At 46.0% G+C, this 18152-nt stretch overlaps 1 protein-coding gene across 1 annotated transcript; it reads right to left on the bottom strand.

Moving 5' to 3' along the window:
* Positions 1-5471: 5471 nt before the first annotated feature.
* Positions 5472-17936, bottom strand: DGAT2 (diacylglycerol O-acyltransferase 2). The gene is made up of 8 exons (XM_072133915.1): positions 17780-17936; positions 12740-12868; positions 12505-12612; positions 11720-11790; positions 11085-11289; positions 9674-9848; positions 8314-8516; positions 5472-8221 (listed from the first exon to the last, which is right to left on the bottom strand). The coding sequence occupies exons 1-8, from the start codon at positions 17817-17819 to the stop codon at positions 8067-8069; spliced, it is 1086 nt and encodes a 361-aa protein (XP_071990016.1). The 5' UTR covers positions 17820-17936; the 3' UTR covers positions 5472-8066.
* Positions 17937-18152: the final 216 nt, after the last annotated feature.

The following is an 18152-nucleotide window of genomic DNA, read 5'->3' as shown; positions in this document are numbered from 1 at the left end:
GCTGGAGGTTCCCCCATTCTTCTCTGTACATCTAGAGGCTGGAGGTTCCTCCATTCTTCTTTGTACATCTAGAGGCTGGAGGTTCCTCCATTCTTCTTTGTACATCTAGAGGCTGGAGGTTCCCCCATTCTTCTTTGTACATCTAGAGGCTGGAGGTTCCCCCATTCTTCTCTGTACATCTAGAGGCTGGAGGTTCCCCCATTCTTCTCTGTACATCTAGAGGCTGGAGGTTCCTCCATTCTTCTTTGTACATCTAGAGGCTGGAGGTTCCTCCATTCTTCTTTGTACATCTAGAGGCTGGAGGTTCCCCCCATTCTTCTCTGTACATCTAGAGGCTGGAGGTTCCCCCCATTCTTCTCTGTACATCTAGAGGCTGGAGGTTCCTCCATTCTTCTTTGTACATCTAGAGGCTGGAGGTTCCTCCATTCTTCTCTGTACATCTAGAGGCTGGAGGTTCCCCCATTCTTCTTTGTACATCTAGAGGCTGGAGGTTCCCCTATTCTTCTCTGTACATCTAGAGGCTGGAGGTTCCTCCATTCTTCTTTGTACATCTAGAGGCTGGAGGCTCCTCCATTCTTCTTTGTACATCTAGAGGCTGGAGGTTCCTCCATTCTTCTCTGTACATCTAGAGGCTGGAGGTTCCTCCATTCTTCTCTGTACATCTAGAGGCTGGAGGTTCCTCCATTCTTCTCTGTACATCTAGAGGCTGGAGGTTCCGCCATTCTTCTTTGTACATCTAGAGGCTGGAGGCTCCTCCATTCTTCTTTGTACATCTAGAGGCTGGAGGTTCCCCCATTCTTCTTTGTACATCTAGAGGCTTGAGGTTCCTCCATTCTTCTTTGTACATCTAGAGGCTGGAGGTTCCCCCATTCTTCTCTGTACATCTAGAGGCTGGAGGTTCCCCCCATTCTTCTTTGTACATCTAGAGGCTGGAGGTTCCCCCCATTCTTCTTTATACATCTATAGGCTGGAGGTTCCCCCATTCTTCTCTGTACATCTAGAGGCTGGAGGTTCCCCCATTCTTCTCTGTACATCTAGAGGCTGGAGGTTCCCCCCATTCTTCTTTGTACATCTAGAGGCTGGAGGTTCCCCCATTCTTCTTTGTACATCTAGAGGCTGGAGGTTCCCCCATTCTTCTCTGTACATCTAGAGGCTGGAGGTTCCTCCATTCTTCTTTGTACATCTAGAGGCTGGAGGTTCCTCCATTCTTCTTTGTACATCTAGAGGCTGGAGGTTCCCCCATTCTTCTTTGTACATCTAGAGGCTGGAGGTTCCCCCATTCTTCTCTGTACATCTAGAGGCTGGAGGTTCCCCCATTCTTCTCTGTACATCTAGAGGCTGGAGGTTCCTCCATTCTTCTTTGTACATCTAGAGGCTGGAGGTTCCTCCATTCTTCTTTGTACATCTAGAGGCTGGAGGTTCCCCCCATTCTTCTCTGTACATCTAGAGGTTCCCCCATTCTTCTCTGTACATCTAGAGGCTGGAGGTTCCTCCATTCTTCTTTGTACATCTAGAGGCTGGAGGTTCCTCCATTCTTCTCTGTACATCTAGAGGCTGGAGGTTCCCCCATTCTTCTTTGTACATCTAGAGGCTGGAGGTTCCCCTATTCTTCTCTGTACATCTAGAGGCTGGAGGTTCCTCCATTCTTCTTTGTACATCTAGAGGCTGGAGGCTCCTCCATTCTTCTTTGTACATCTAGAGGCTGGAGGTTCCTCCATTCTTCTCTGTACATCTAGAGGCTGGAGGTTCCTCCATTCTTCTCTGTACATCTAGAGGCTGGAGGTTCCGCCATTCTTCTTTGTACATCTAGAGGCTGGAGGCTCCTCCATTCTTCTTTGTACATCTAGAGGCTGGAGGTTCCCCCATTCTTCTTTGTACATCTAGAGGCTTGAGGTTCCTCCATTCTTCTTTGTACATCTAGAGGCTGGAGGTTCCCCCCATTATTCTCTGTACATCTAGAGGCTGGAGGTTCCCCCCATTCTTCTTTGTACATCTAGAGGCTGGAGGTTCCTCCATTCTTCTTTGTACATCTAGAGGCTGGAGGTTCCCCCATTCTTCTTTGTACATCTAGAGGCTGGAGGTTCCTCCATTCTTCTTTGTACATCTAGAGGCTGGAGGTTCCCCCCATTCTTCTTTGTACATCTAGAGGCTGGAGGTTCCCCCATTCTTCTTTGTACATCTAGAGGCTGGAGGTTCCCCCATTCTTCTTTGTACATCTAGAGGCTGGAGGCTCCTCCATTCTTCTTTGTACATCTAGAGGCTGGAGGTTCCCCCATTCTTCTTTGTACATCTAGAGGCTTGAGGTTCCTCCATTCTTCTTTGTACATCTAGAGGCTGGAGGTTCCCCCCATTATTCTCTGTACATCTAGAGGCTGGAGGTTCCCCCCATTCTTCTTTGTACATCTAGAGGCTGGAGGTTCCTCCATTCTTCTTTGTACATCTAGAGGCTGGAGGTTCCCCCATTCTTCTTTGTACATCTAGAGGCTGGAGGTTCCTCCATTCTTCTTTGTACATCTAGAGGCTGGAGGTTCCCCCCATTCTTCTTTGTACATCTAGAGGCTGGAGGTTCCCCCATTCTTCTTTGTACATCTAGAGGCTGGAGGTTCCCCCATTCTTCTTTGTACATCTAGAGGTTCCCCCATTCTTCTCTGTACATCTAGAGGCTGGAGGTTCCCCCCATTCTTCTCTGTACATCTAGAGGCCGGAGGTTCCTCCATTCTTCTTTGTACATCTAGAGGCCGGAGGTTCCCCTATTCTTCTCTGTACATCTAGAGGCTGGAGGTTCCCCCATTCTTCTTTGTACATCTAGAGGCTGGAGGTTCCTCCATTCTTCTTTGTACATCTAGAGGCTGGAGGTTCCTCCATTCTTCTTTGTACATCTAGAGGCTGGAGGTTCCCCCCATTCTTCTCTGTACATCTAGAGGCTGGAGGTTCCCCCATTCTTCTTTGTACATCTAGAGGCTGGAGGTTCCTCCATTCTTCTTTGTACATCTAGAGGCTGGAGGTTCCTCCATTCTTCTTTGTACATCTAGAGGCTGGAGGTTCCCCCCATTCTTCTCTGTACATCTAGAGGCTGGAGGTTCCCCCATTCTTCTCTGTACATCTAGAGGCTGGAGGTTCCTCCATTCTTCTCTGTACATCTAGAGGCTGGAGGTTCCCCCATTCTTCTCTGTACATCTAGAGGCTGGAGGTTCCTCCATTCTTCTTTGTACATCCAGAGGCTGGAGGTTCCCCCATTCTTCTTTGTACATCCAGAGGCTGGAGGTTCCCCCATTCTTCTCTGTACATCTAGAGGCTGGAGGTTCCCCCCATTCTTCTTTGTACATCTAGAGGCTGGAGGTTCCCCCATTCTTCTCTGTACATCTAGAGGCTGGAGGTTCCCCCATTCTTTTTTGTACATCTAGAGGCTGGAGGTTCCTCCATTCTTCTTTGTACATCTAGAGGCTGGAGGTTCCCCCCATTCTTCTTTGTACATCTAGAGGCTGGAGGTTCCCCCATTCTTCTCTGTACATCTAGAGGCTGGAGGTTCCCCATTCTTCTTTGTACATCTAGAGGCTGGAGGTTCCCCCATTCTTCTTTGTACATCTAGAGGCTGGAGGTTCCCCCGATCTTCTGAGTAGTGTGGCTCCAGTTCACTCACATTGGTTGGAGAATGTAAGTGAAGCCTCAAATTCTGGATGGGATTTCGGTCTGGACACTGCACAGACATGAATCTGCTGTGATATCTTTCATTGTATCTGTGATTGAATGTTTAGGGTCATTGGACCTACCCCCAGTCTCAGGTCTTCTGCAGCCAACAGGATTGTCCTGTATTTACCTCCATGGTGGAATTGGATTGTTTTGTCTGCTTGTATGTCTTCACTTCTCTTCGCTAATCCTCTCAAACTTTTGCAGGGTCTGGATCTCATGTACCGCTCTCCTTCCTAGATTTTTCTCCCGTTCTCTCCATAGTTCCCCTCTTCCTGGTGTTTTACTGGGTTTCCTTTACCTGATCTCATTTCTGACCTTCATGTAGCTCTACACTTGATGACCCAGTGTCGATAGTAAAACTTGTCAGCCCAACACCAGAATATCTTCTCTATATCAGGCTAATGTTATTCTAGCATCCACCACCAGGGGGAGCCAACTGCTGTGTTATGAAAGCCAGAGGGTTATCTGTGTGCACAATGTGCCCTCTAGTGGTGGCTGCTAGAGCTTGCAGATGAAAGCACTGTAGTGTGCGGGGGCGCTAGATGATACTGGAAATGAGTGCAGCTCTAGGGAATAATACAGGATATAACTCAGGGTCAGTACAGGATAAGTAATGTCATGTATGTACACAGTGACTGCACCAGCAGCAGAATAGTGAGTGCAGCTCTGGAGTATAATACAGGAGGTAACTCAGGATCAGTACAGGATAAGTAATGTCATGTATGTACACAGTGACTGCACCAGCAGCAGAATAGTGAGTGCAGCTCTGGAGTATAATACAGGATGTAACTCAGGGTCAGTACAGGATAAGTAATGTCATGTATGTACACAGTGACTGCACCAGCAGCAGAATAGTGAGTGCAGCTCTGGGGTATAATACAGGATATAACTCAGGATCAGTACAGGATAAGTAATGTCATGTATGTACACAGTGACTGCACCAGCAGCAGAATAGTGAGTGCAGCCCTGGGGTATAATACAGGATGTAACTCAGGATCAGTACAGGATAAGTAATGTCATGTATGTACACAGTGACTGCACCAGCAGCAGAATAGTGAGTACAGCTCTGGGGTATAATACAGGATGTAACTCAGGATCAGTACAGGATAAGTAATGTCATGTATGTACACAGTGACTGCACCAGCAGCAGAATAGTGAGTGCAGCTCTGGGGTATAATACAGGATGTAACTCAGGATCAGTACAGGATAAGTATTGTCATGTATGTACACAGTGACTGCACCAGCAGAATAGTGAGTGCAGCTCTGGAGTATAATACAGGATGTAACTCAGGATCAGTACAGGATAAGTAATGTGATGTATGTACACAGTGACTGCACCAGCAGCAGAATAGTGAGTGCAGCTCTGGAGTATAATACAGGATGTAACTCAGGATCAGTACAGGATAAGTAATGTCATGTATGTACACAGTGACTGCACCAGCAGCAGAATAGTGCGTGCAGCTCTGGAGGATAATACAGGATGTAACTCAGGATCAGTACAGGATAAGTAATGTCATGTATGTACACAGTGACTGCACCAGCAGCAGAATAGTGAGTGCAGCTCTGGAGTATAATACAGGAGGTAACTCAGGATCAGTACAGGATAAGTAATGTCATGTATGTACACAGCGACAGCACCAGCAGCAGAATAGTGAGTGCAGCGGGAGATTGTTGGACTTGGAATACCGCTTTCTGGATTATTTGGTGGTAGAAGAAGTGTTGGAGTGGATTTTATTCCAAGGTCCTTTTCCCATAACTATAACCCAAAAAAACTTGTAGAATTTTGTCTGATTATATATTTATTTACATTCACTTGTACAAAAATAAAATACATGACGCTTATAATACAGCAAAACTGTGAGAACACGTCATAAAATACTACAATCCAGGACAGGGCAAGGCACAGGAATAATGACAGATGCCTCCGATATCCACGGATCACACTGTACCGCTCCAGGGGACGCAATAATCACAGAACCAGTGAATAAGTCATCCAAAAAAATTATCTACAGTGTACGGTAAAAAACCCCCAAAAAATTGCACTTCCCTAAATGTGTCCTCCCCAACATTTACACACAGACTACAATCACTTGTCAGACATTCTCATAGCTGATTGGTGGGCAGGAAACTGCTACAGCCGGGTCCACACTGGCATCAACCTGAAACTCGCCCCTTTAAGAGCATCACAACGGCACAAGGTCGTGTTAAAGGAACCTGTCAGCAGCTGTGACCATGCAAACTGCAGCAAGTATTGTGTATTGTCCCTGGAGAGATTTAGGTTTGTGTATGTTAGTAGCAGCAGGACTGTGATATATCCAGGATTGTATTGGGGGGTGGGGGGGGTCCTCACACTGCTGTACCCTTGGTGAACTTCTACACAGCCCCCTTTCTATAGCAGAGAGCAATTCTAAGAGACATTGCAAAATCTGTCAGCTAAGAACACAGCAGTGTGAGGACATACCCCAGTACAATCCTGGAATACAAATCCATATATCACAGTTCTGCTGCTACTACATACACACACGTATATATATTTATTTATTATGATTACATACCGTATAATGGCTGCAGACTGTATGATCACACCTGCTGACAGGTTCCCTTTATAGATGATCCATCTTCAGTACCAGTAGGTCATCTCCTGTGGCACTACAACTCTCAGCATGCCCTGACAACTTGCAGCTCAGAATCATAGTCAGCCACAATGGGGCCTCTGGAGACTCTCCTCGTTTCCTCCATAATATTGCGCTTTGTACATTCAGTTTGGGAAAGTGCGGACCCGGCACCATCTATACATTTATATATTTCATTTTTGGTTTTTAACCCTCCAAATCTGAGGGATCACTACCAACTTGCATTGCTTGTGCTATATAGGGAGTCGAACTCCTTGTGCTGAGAGATGAGGTTTACCATGTGCCAACCCTTCTGTCATGGTGCCAGTCGTAGTATGGTGGAAGGTGGGTGGGGGTGCATGGACTGCGGATAATATCTGCAGCAATCAGACCTGTTACAATACAAGAGCATTGATGGCTTTGGGCTTTCTTACCTAAAGCAGCAGACTGACATTGGGCAGCAGGTCATGGGGATAACCTTCCTATAATGGTGAGCTATGCTGAGCCACCACTGACAAACATCATGCACCTTCCATTGACCATGATAGTCAACTGGTACTCACCAATTGTGTGAAGTCTTAAAGGTGATGTCAAGTCTCCTTTAAGTAGTCTGAAAGCCAATGACACCTAAGCAGGTCCCCTAGTCCACGTTTGGCTCTGGGCATTGTAAAGGGGCTACCCTACAAGCACAAGAACCAAGATGGAACGGACCGAGGTGAAGCCACCCTTCAGGAGATAGCAAAAGTAGGGTGACCTAGAGGATGGTTCCACTTCTAGAAGCTCCAAATTTAAGTCTCAAGAGGCCATCTTTATTCTTCAAGTGTGATGGAGACTTCTCAACTCAAAGCTAAGATGTCCAGGCTCTTCCTGGGTTTAGATACTGGTGAAAACGATGGCGTCACTCAACTTATGACATCACCTCATCAACTGGCCTTGTCGAAACAGAGGCAACGTTATCGCTCAGCAGGAGACTTCAGCTCACCATCTACCATTGGGCTCCAACATCTACATTGATCAGAAGGTCATTCTGTATTGGAAGGTTAAAGGGGCATTCCCATCTTGTGAAGCTAGGATAGTAGATAAGCAACCACAATCTGATGGCGGTCTCATTGTTAGGATGGGGGGGGGGGGGGTCTGTGGTGATGTAGCATGGCATCCCGATCACACATCCTGGTCATAAGATGGGACTACCCCTTCAAGATTCTGGAGTTAGGCACATGATAAACACAATACTGAGTCATAATGGCTACAATGGATATAGCAAATACTATTCATATTACACACGGTATACTGATTGGTCACATGTGGCAAGATGTCCATGGGTCAACCAGCTCCTTGGTTCTACCATGATGGACCTACTCCAACCATATAACCCAAAGTATCAGAAGGACAGTCTAGTGGAGGTCTTGCTTCTCTATGCTGATGCAGATCATAACTCATGACCCAAAGTCTAGGTATCATTTGGTATCTAGTCTAGGTATCATAGCTGATAAGACTAGAAGGTCCTCAGATATTGACTACTTTCCCCACCGCTTGCTCCAGAAACGTCCATCATGTCCAATTGACAAAGAATAAGTGCCGAGATAAGTCCTGAGAGCAGATGAAGTCATTACCACAACTGTCTCATCAGGTAAAGGTGCGGTAGAAGAAGACGGCAGCGCCCGGTCACCGACTAAGCTCACGTCGGTGACCCACGAAGAGCTCGTCCGTGGAGTAAGCGCTTTCCAGATGCAAGAATTGTTCCGTCTGTGGTCAGCAATGTCCTCAATTGATTTCCAACACATCAGACTCGGACAACCCAAATTTGGTCTTGTATTTGTCAAAGAGCTTCTGCAGGGAGGTCAGGTACATGCTGTGGTAGAGGTCCACATCCTTCTGGCTTGGTTGCTCCATTTTAGGGACGGTGATGGGTTCTCCAACTAAAGAGGGGACAGTGGGGTTAATATAGTAAGAAAAAAAACTAAATCATTGAGTTCTGAAGGGTGCAACTCACTGACAGTCATTCACTTACCCACGGTGGTGATGGGGTTGGGATAAGGCACCAAGCCCCAGCTGTCAGTGGAGAAGAACCCACAGCCATGGAAGACACAAGGGGCAAATCCCACATACTTTTGGAATTTCTTCTGGATCCATCGACCCCAAGATCCTTCTTCAAACACAACCTGCTTGTAAGCCTCATTCTCCCCGAAGGAATAGACTGGGACAAGGTCCGACCTGCATAAACATTAGATATGTTATAGATACATCATATGGATATAAAGCCATGAGGTGCGCGTCCTCAAGCTTCCAAGTACCAGTCACCTGGTGACATGAATGTGCCGACACTCCTTTAATAAATATAAATTAACCAGACTTCAATATATCCCCTGCACCTGTATATCATACATCATCCCGAAGCCCACAATCATATGCCGCTATAATGTCCCCATCAGTGACAAGTCACAACAGTAATAACTAGTAACATTACCAGGAAAGACAAACCCTGAGCCAAGGAATCCTGGAAAACCAATAAACAATCTGGGATATAACTACTATAATACTGCCCCCTATGTACAAGAATATAACTACTATAATACTGCCCCCTATGTACAAGAATATAACTACTATAATACTGCCCCCTATGTACAAGAACATAACTACTATAATACTGCCCCCTATGTACAAGAATATAACTACTATAATACTGCCCCCTATGTACAGGAATATAACTACTATAATACTGCCCCCTATGTACAGGAATATAACTACTATAATACTGCCCCCTATGTACAAGAATATAACTACTATAATTCTGCCCCCTATGTACAAGAATATAACTACTATAATTCTGCCCCCTATGTACAAGAATATAACTACTATAATTCTGCCCCCTATGTACAAGAATATAACTACTATAATTCTGCCCCTATGTACAAGAATATAACTACTATAATACTGCCCCCTATGTACAAGAATATAACTACTATAATACTGCCCCCTATGTACAAGAATATAACTACTATAATACTGCCCCCTATGTACAAGAATATAACTGCTATAATACTGCCCCCTATGTACAAGAATATAACTGCTATAATACTCCCCCCTATGTACAAGAATACAACTACTATAATACTGCCCCCTATGTACAAGAATATAACTACTATAATACTGCCCCCTATGTACAAGAATATAACTACTATAATACTGCCCCCTATGTACAAGAATATAACTGCTATAATACTGCCCCCTATGTACAAGAATATAACTACTATAATACTGCCCCCTATGTACAAGAATATAACTGCTATAATACTGCCCCCTATGTACAAGAATATTACTACTATAATACTGCCCCCTACATACAATATTATAATACCGTTTCTCCTTACCCATGCTGCAGTGCAATCTTCACAAATCCTTTTCTCTGTTTTAGGGTCACACGGTTTTTCCCCGGTCTGCAGTCTAGGGACTCGGCGGCGCCCCCTACAACTATCACCACAGCATTTCCAGTCCCATTCTTGGAGAGGATGTAGTCTATAGTGTTGCGGTTCACCGGGCAGATTCCTGGTAGAATAAAGTGGTTACATGTTTCCATTAGTTACATTATACATGTTCCGCCTCCAGGGGGCAGTAGCGAGTTACAGCACATGTTACATTATCCGTAGATTAGCAGAATTACTGGGAATAATAAATGGATTTATTACAGTGTAACATTTATGGATCCGGTAATCCGCCCACCCAATTCTCCCCTCCCCCCTTTCCTCAGATACATTGGTCAGGAATTTCAGTGACAAACAAAACCCAAAAGTTCCCAAATCTGCATGTCCGGCTGTATCCTGCGGATCATGACCGCTCCTTCCGTGACCTTGGATCAGTCCGTTGTCAGGCAGAAGAAAGCTACAAAGTCTGGCAAGACTCCGGAGCTCCGAGAACGCTGGAGGGAAGCCACGGGTGGAAAGTTGGCGGGCGGCTATTTCGGTCTGTTATGTTAAACGTTTTATTTTCGTGATCGGTCGCCGGCCCAGAGGACACGGAACACTTCAGGGTCACCCGATCAACAATGGGTCAAATATGACTCCAATCACTACCAAAGCTGCAAACTCATACAGTTCCTGGAAAGGTTTGTGTTTTTCTATACACAGCGCCACCTCTGTCCATAGATCATGCCTGGTATTGCAGCCAAATTTTACTCAGCACAATACTGCAATACCTGGCATGGACATTTGATGAAGGTGGCGCTGTTTCTGGGAAGATGTTAGAATAGCAGCGCCAAACTGGTGCATGGGAACCACATGTTCTGTGATTGGGCAAGTTAATGACAGTCAACTGGGGGTCGTATCCTCACACTGTTGCGGTCTGTGCCCTCTGCAGACTGTTCAGTATTATCCCTAAAGAAATGTGTAATTTAACCTCCATGTATGTTAGTAGCAGCAGAACTGTGAAATATGGATTTATATTTTAGGATTGTAGCTTCTCTAAATGCATTGGGGGAGGGGGGGGGGGGGGTCCTCACACCTATAAGTTACATCTTTTATACAGCCGGAAAAAAAAATTTAAGCATGTCCATCAAGTTCAACCAAGGAAGGGAAGGGATTGTATAAGGAAGGGGCACAAGGTAAAAATGATATATTATAACATAACCGTCAATGTTATTTTGATGTAAAAGTATCCAAGACCCTTCCTGAAGCTCTCTGCTGTCCCTGCTGTGCTCTGCGCCCGAGCTCAGCTATTACATAAAAGAATCAATGGAGCTTAATGCTAATGGCACAGCAGTGTATGGACATAGGAGAGAGAACTTACCTCCAGACATGAGGTAGTCCCGAAGAACTGGCATCCTGAAATTCCCAGCCAACGTGGCAAGGTACGGCTTGATGCCGGGGAACTTCTTGGAGAAGCCGGTGGCTTCGGTGCCGAAGTTACAGAAAGCCCCCAGGCACATGATACCGTGCGGGTGGTAGCCGAAGATGTAGTTCCGGCTGGGGAGCAGGTGGTGAGTCTTGACCAGCTACAAGACAAACACAAGACATGGACATTAGTACAAATAATCAGTGATAAGGCCACGTGAAGCCACCGTGGGCACAGCAGCTCCTTGCATCCCGTCCGGGACAAAGGTCATTGCCAGGACTGTCCCTGATAACACAATGACTCAGTCCTCACAAACAGAGGCTGTCCTCGGAGTCACCCGACACGTCACAAGCCAGTAGGGGGCACAGGTACAGACTGGGGATAATCCCCCTACCCCACATGGGCAGGTAAGAGGGTGGCAGGACTGGGTGCACTACATGTGATAGATGCCACCCCCCAAATCACAATTCACCACCCCCTCCCCCACCCCAACAAACCAAGTACTAACAACAAGGACAACATGCAAAGTCCACAGTGATATCACCCACACCGGGACACCACCGACATCACACCCTGCACCCAACACTCACCCGGATAGGGAAGTAGTCCCTGAAATAACGCCAAACCGCCCAGTTTCTCACCCAGGAAGATCGTCTGCCTCCTGTTGTAGGAAAAAAAAAATTATGGCCACATTCATACATTACATTACTGTACGGGATATCAGAGCTGCACTCACTATTCTGCTGCTGGTGCAGTCACTGTGTACATACATGACATTACTTATCCTGTACTGATCCTGAGTTACATCCTGTATTATACTCCAGAGCTGCACTCACTATTCTGCTGCTGGTGCAGTCACTGTGTACATACATGACATTACTTATCCTGTACTGATCCCGAGTTACATCCTATATTATACTCCAGAGCTGCACTCACTATTCTGCTGCTGGTGCAGTCACTGTGTACATACATGACATTACTTATCCTGTACTGATCCCGAGTTACATCCTATATTATACTCCAGAGCTGCACTCACTATTCTGCTGCTGGTGCAGTCACTGTGTACATACATGACATTACTTATCCTGTACTGATCCTGAGTTACATCCTGTATTATACTCCAGAGCTGCACTCACTATTCTGCTGCTGGTGCAGTCACTGTGTACATACATGACATTACTTATCCTGTACTGATCCCGAGTTACATCCTGTATTATACCCCAGAGCTGCACTCACTATTCTGCTGCTGGTACAGTCACTGTGTACATACATGACATTACTTATCCTGTACTGATCCTGAGTTACATCCTGTATTATACTCCAGAGCTGCACTCACTATTCTGCTGGTGCAGTAAGTAGTGTTAGATAACATCACCTTTATTGGGGGTATTCCAGTCGAACACGAGCCAGGCCAGGTATAAGGCAGCGATGAGCCAGCAGTCTGTGCAGAAGATGTAGAGGAGGATTGCAGTGCAGACCACTCCTGGTGGACAGAATTATAAAACCATTAGGCTTTATTATGATATGCAACTCTAGCATCTTTTACAGTTTTGCAGCACCTGCCATAAAGCAAGGCCACCCATTCTACACTGTGATGGCCATGGTCTTACCCAATGCCAGGAAGCTGATGACCCATTGTAACACGGAGATGATCTGGAGATGTCTTTCCACTCGAGACTTTGACAGCCGAGGGATGGAAGGCAGATCCTGCACAGTGGAGAAGAGGCTGGAGCCCGTCCCTGCGGAGACACAGACACTTAATAGGGATCATTCACCCTCTGCTCCTTCCTCCCTTACTTAGGGAATAATCTGAGAGCTGCAGTAAGTTATAGCTCCAACCCTGACCACCATATAATGTGCACAATACTCCAGTCACATCCAAAGCTGCATCAACAGTCTGAAATCTTACAATCAGACAACATTCTACAGTGCTGTACAGATACTGGATACCCACATCTAGGCAGCAGGATTCTTAAAAGGAACCTGTCAGCAGGTGTGGCCACACAGACTGCAGCTAGTGTTTAGTATTGTCCCTGGAGAGATGTGTATACCTTTCTGTATATTAGTAGAAGTGGGACTGAGATATGGGTTTATCTTACAGCACTGTTTGGGGGGGGGGTGTCCTCACACTGCTGTGCTCTGTGAAGCCAGCATTTAACTTTTGTCCCTGGAGAGTTGTTTAATCAGACCTTTGTTAGTAGCAGCAGGACTGTGATATATGGATTTATATTCCAGGAATGTTGTAGGAGAGACAATCATGAACTGGAGGAGCGTCCTCACACTGCTGTGCTCTTAGTTCTCTGCACTGAGCTGCTCCGCCCCTTCTATCTGTTCTGAGTAATATCTGGAGCAAGGTCCTGGTTAATTACTACAGCAGTGCTCAGAGAGAAGGGGAGTTTGATCAGTTCAATGCAGAGAGCACAGAGCAAAGCAGTGTAAAGTGCACTTGGAGAAACTACAATCCTAGAGGATAAATTCACATTCCACAGTCCTGCTGCTACAGCCTACACAGAGGTATAACTATATCTCTCTCCAGGGACAATCCCCAACACTGGCCGCAGAGAGCACAGCAGTGTGAGGACCTGTCCCCAGTACAATCCTCGAATACAAATCCATTCATCACAGTCCTGCTGCTACTAACAACATACACAGAGGTCTGATTACACATCTCTCCAGGGACAATACCCAAAACAGCATCCATGGATAAAACTGATGTCCAGTTCCCCTTGATGCAGCTTTGGATGTGACTGGAGACACAAAAGTGTAGATATATTAACTTACAGCCTGAACTAAAGAGAATGACAGACAATTGATGTATATACCCCTCCCCCCTCTATGGTGCCCTATGCCCACCTGGCACGGCTCTCTGTAGGGATAGCTGTGCCCAGGCAGGAGATGTTACCTAGGGACACGGCTCATTGAAACCAATGGGCCGGCGCTGTGAACCTGACACATTGGACCCTGCTCCATCCTGAGCCGCTTATCTGCTGCATATTTCTAGACGACCCTTTCACTGCCGCGGCCGAGCCTCCACTTCTACCACAGGCTGACACAAGATTATGCAAAACACCCCAACTACAAGGGGTTAAACAAACATACAAGTTTTAATAGCAAAACATGATGTCAGATTACAGGATCCGGGGGGCATCAGGGGTCCAATACATCAGAACCGGGGGAGTGAACTATGAAGTAATGCAGATCTAATCTACAGGTCACAAATATCAAACTGCAACATTGTACATTATTTTATGGGTGAATTAAAAAGATTAATACAAAATATTTTGAAAAATTCATAAAAAAATTGATAAATATTCCTATGATGTCCTGGTCACTTCCCCCCCCCTGACCGCTCAGTGATCTGTGCCAATAATGGGATCAAGTCCATGACACTTATAAATAGTACATGCCCTTGAAATCCTACAGTCACCCTCAGCGCACTTCACCGGGCGCCCTGTAACCGAGGAGCCACTGGTTATTTCATGAGGAAGGAACAATGTGCGAATATTCAGTGTCAGGTGCAGGAGACAAGCACAAGACCAAGAGCAGGTGGAGAAGACCTCCGGGGGCAAGGGGGTTATACTATATTACACCCCAGAGCTGCACTCACTATTCTGTGTACATACATGGCATTACTTATCCTGTACTGATCCCGAGTTACATCCTGTATTATACTCCAGAGCTGCACTCACTATTCTGTGTACATACATGACATTACTTATCCTGTACTGATCCTGAGTTACATCCTGTATTATACCCCAGAGCTGCACTCACTATTCTGCTGCTGGTGTAGTCACTGTGTACATACATGACATTACTTATCCTGTACTGATCCTGAGCTACATCCTGTATTATACTCCAGAGCTGCACTCACTATTCTGCTGCTGGTGCAGTCACTGTGTACATACATGACATTACTTATCCTGTACTGATCCTGAGCTACATCCTGTATTATACCCCAGAGCTGCACTCACTATTCTGCTGCTGGTGCAGTCACTGTGTACATACATGACATTACTTATCCTGTACTGATCCTGAGTTGCATCCTGTATTATACCCCAGAGCTGCACTCACTATTCTGCTGCTGGTGCAGTCACTGTGTACATACATGACATTACTTATCCTGTACTGATCCTGAGTTACATCCTGTATTATACTCCAGAGCTGCACTCACTATTCTGCTGCTGGTGCAGTCACTGTGTACATACATGACATTACTTATCCTGTACTGATCCTGAGTTACATCCTGTATTATACTCCAGAGCTGCACTCACTATTCTGCTGCTGGTGCAGTCACTGTGTACATACATGACATTACTTATCCTGTACTGATCCTGAGTTACATCCTGTATTATACACCAGAGCTGTACTCACTATTCTGCTGCTGGTGCAGTCACTGTGTACATACATGACATTACTTATCCTGTACTGATCCTGAGTTACATCCTGTATTATACTCCAGAGCTGCACTCACTATTCTGCTGGTGCAGTCACCATGTACATATATGACTTTACATGTTTGATAAGACATTCGTTGTTGTATTTTATGCTTGATGTCAGTGAATGGAACATGTATCATGTATCAATACACAACTGAAGGTTTGATACAAATGTATCCAGTAGAAACAATCTCCTGTGAGGGACTCATGAAGAGCATATATTGGTTTTGTTCTGCTAAATTGTTACTATACATCATTCTGCTCTCCAGGCAGTTTAGATGTTGTATAGGTTGGATACAACTGCAACAAAAACTCAGCTCTCAGAATTATTAAGAGGAGAACTTTAAGATGAAAAAGTCTTCAAAATTTTCCCTCTACTGATTACACTTATGTGAAGCCCCCACATCAGAGCTGCCCCCAGTATAGTAGATTAACCCTTTTCTTGTAGCTGTCAGGGACTTGGATTTCATCTTAACCACAGGCACAGGCGGCAAACTCCTGGGCTAATGTGTAAATGTTATAAGTAACCCAGCTCTGCTACATCTGTGGATAGATGAGGCTCAATCATTACTTCTGTGTTACTTTTGCATAGGACTGCAGTTTTCTGTATGAGAACAGAACAACACAACCAGCTCTGCTACATCTGTATAAAATATACACATCCATATAGTTTCCTGAATATGTAAATAGCACATCCACACCCCCAAAACACAAGCACACTCCACCTGTACTATACAAGGGATCTGCACCCCCAAAACAAAAGCACACCCCACCTGTACTATACAAGGGATCTGCACCCCCAAAACACAAGCACACCCCACCTGTAATATACAAGAGATCTGCATCCATAAAACACAAGCACACCCCACCTGTACTATACAAGGGATCTGCATCCATAAAACACAAGCACACCCCACCTGTACTATACAAGGGATCTGCATCCATAAAACACAAGCACACCCCACCTGTACTATACAAGGGATCTGTACCCCCAAAATACAAGCACACCCCACCTGTACTATACAAGGGATCTGTACCCCCAAAATACAAGCACACCCCACCTGTACTATACAAGGGATCTGCATCCATAAAACACAAGCTCACCCCACCTGTTATATAGCAGAGCTGCACCCCAAATCACAAGCTCACCACTCCTGCAACATACAGGGGGATCTGCACCCCAAATCACAAGCTCACCTCACCTGCAATATACAAGGGATCTGTACCCCCAAAACACAAGCTCACCCCATCGGTACTATACAAGGGATCTGCATCCATAAAACACAAGCACACCCCATCTGTACTATACAAGGGATCTGTACCCCCAAAAAACAAGCACACCCCACCTGTACTATACAAGGGATCTGTACCGACAAAAAACAAGCACACCCCACCTGTACTATACAAGGGATCTGTACCCCCAAAAAACAAGCTCACCCCACCTGTAATATACAAGGGATCTGTACCCCCAAAACACAAGCGCACCCCACCTGTACTATACAAGGGATCTGTACCGACAAAAAACAAGCACACCCCACCTGTACTATACAAGGGATCTGCATCCATAAAACACAAGCACACCCCACCTGTAATATAGCAGAGCTGCGCCCCAAATCACAAGCTCACCACTCCTGCAACATACAGGGGGATCTGCACCCCAAATCACAAGCTCACCTCACCTGCAATATACAAGGGATCTGCACCCCCAAATCACAAGCTCACCCCACCTGCAATATACAGGGGATCTGCACCCCAAAACACAAGCTCACCCCACCTGCAATATACAGGGGATCTGCACCCCAAAACACAAGCTCACCCCTCCTGCCCTATTCAGGGGGATCTACACCCCAAATCAAAAGCTCACCCCTCCCGCAATATACAGGAGATCCGCACCCCAAAACCTGGGCTCACCCCTTTAGTATATAGCAGAGGATACAGAAAAGACATGAAGGATCTAGAGCAGGTGATGGAAAGATCTAGATAATAATCTATAGACTGAGGGTGGAAGGGGAACTACAGGACGGTCCCCTCTATACAAACTGTAACATTATATAATATAATTATTACACCCCCCACCCCATTATAATATGACGTAACCTCATTAATTAACGACAGCTGCCCAATTACTAATTAGCAGCTCAGTGTTAAAGGTTACTGACCCCACAGAAGCCACAGACACATAGACACATATATATCCATAGGAGCCGCACTCACCCCGCAGCAGCCCGGAGTACGCAGCGATGATCGTCTTCATGGTGCAGCGTGACAGACCTGCGCACACCCCCCCGGACTCTGCACGGTACTGGCCGCAGCGCGCTGTGCATCATATATAGAGACGGGGAGGAGGACGCAACCAAGTGGCGGCCCCGGGGGGAGGAGAGAGGGCCGGCATCTCTGCTGAAGTACCGGCCGCTTCCATGGACTGGTACATGTACACACTGGGAGAAAGAGGCAGGTACCGGCCAGAGGGATGGGGAGTGCTGAGTGCAGCAATACCCTACAATACCCAGCCAACTGTATACAGGGGTGAAATACTGGGGCAACTTATCACAGAGTATCCCAGAATGTGTCACCCACATATCCCCTG

This window comes from Engystomops pustulosus, chromosome 2, assembly GCF_040894005.1.
Source record: "Engystomops pustulosus chromosome 2, aEngPut4.maternal, whole genome shotgun sequence".
In the NCBI taxonomy this organism is placed as follows: domain Eukaryota; kingdom Metazoa; phylum Chordata; class Amphibia; order Anura; family Leptodactylidae; genus Engystomops; species Engystomops pustulosus.
Note: the sequence above shows the minus strand (reverse complement) of the source record. Positions and strands in the feature narration are given on the sequence as shown.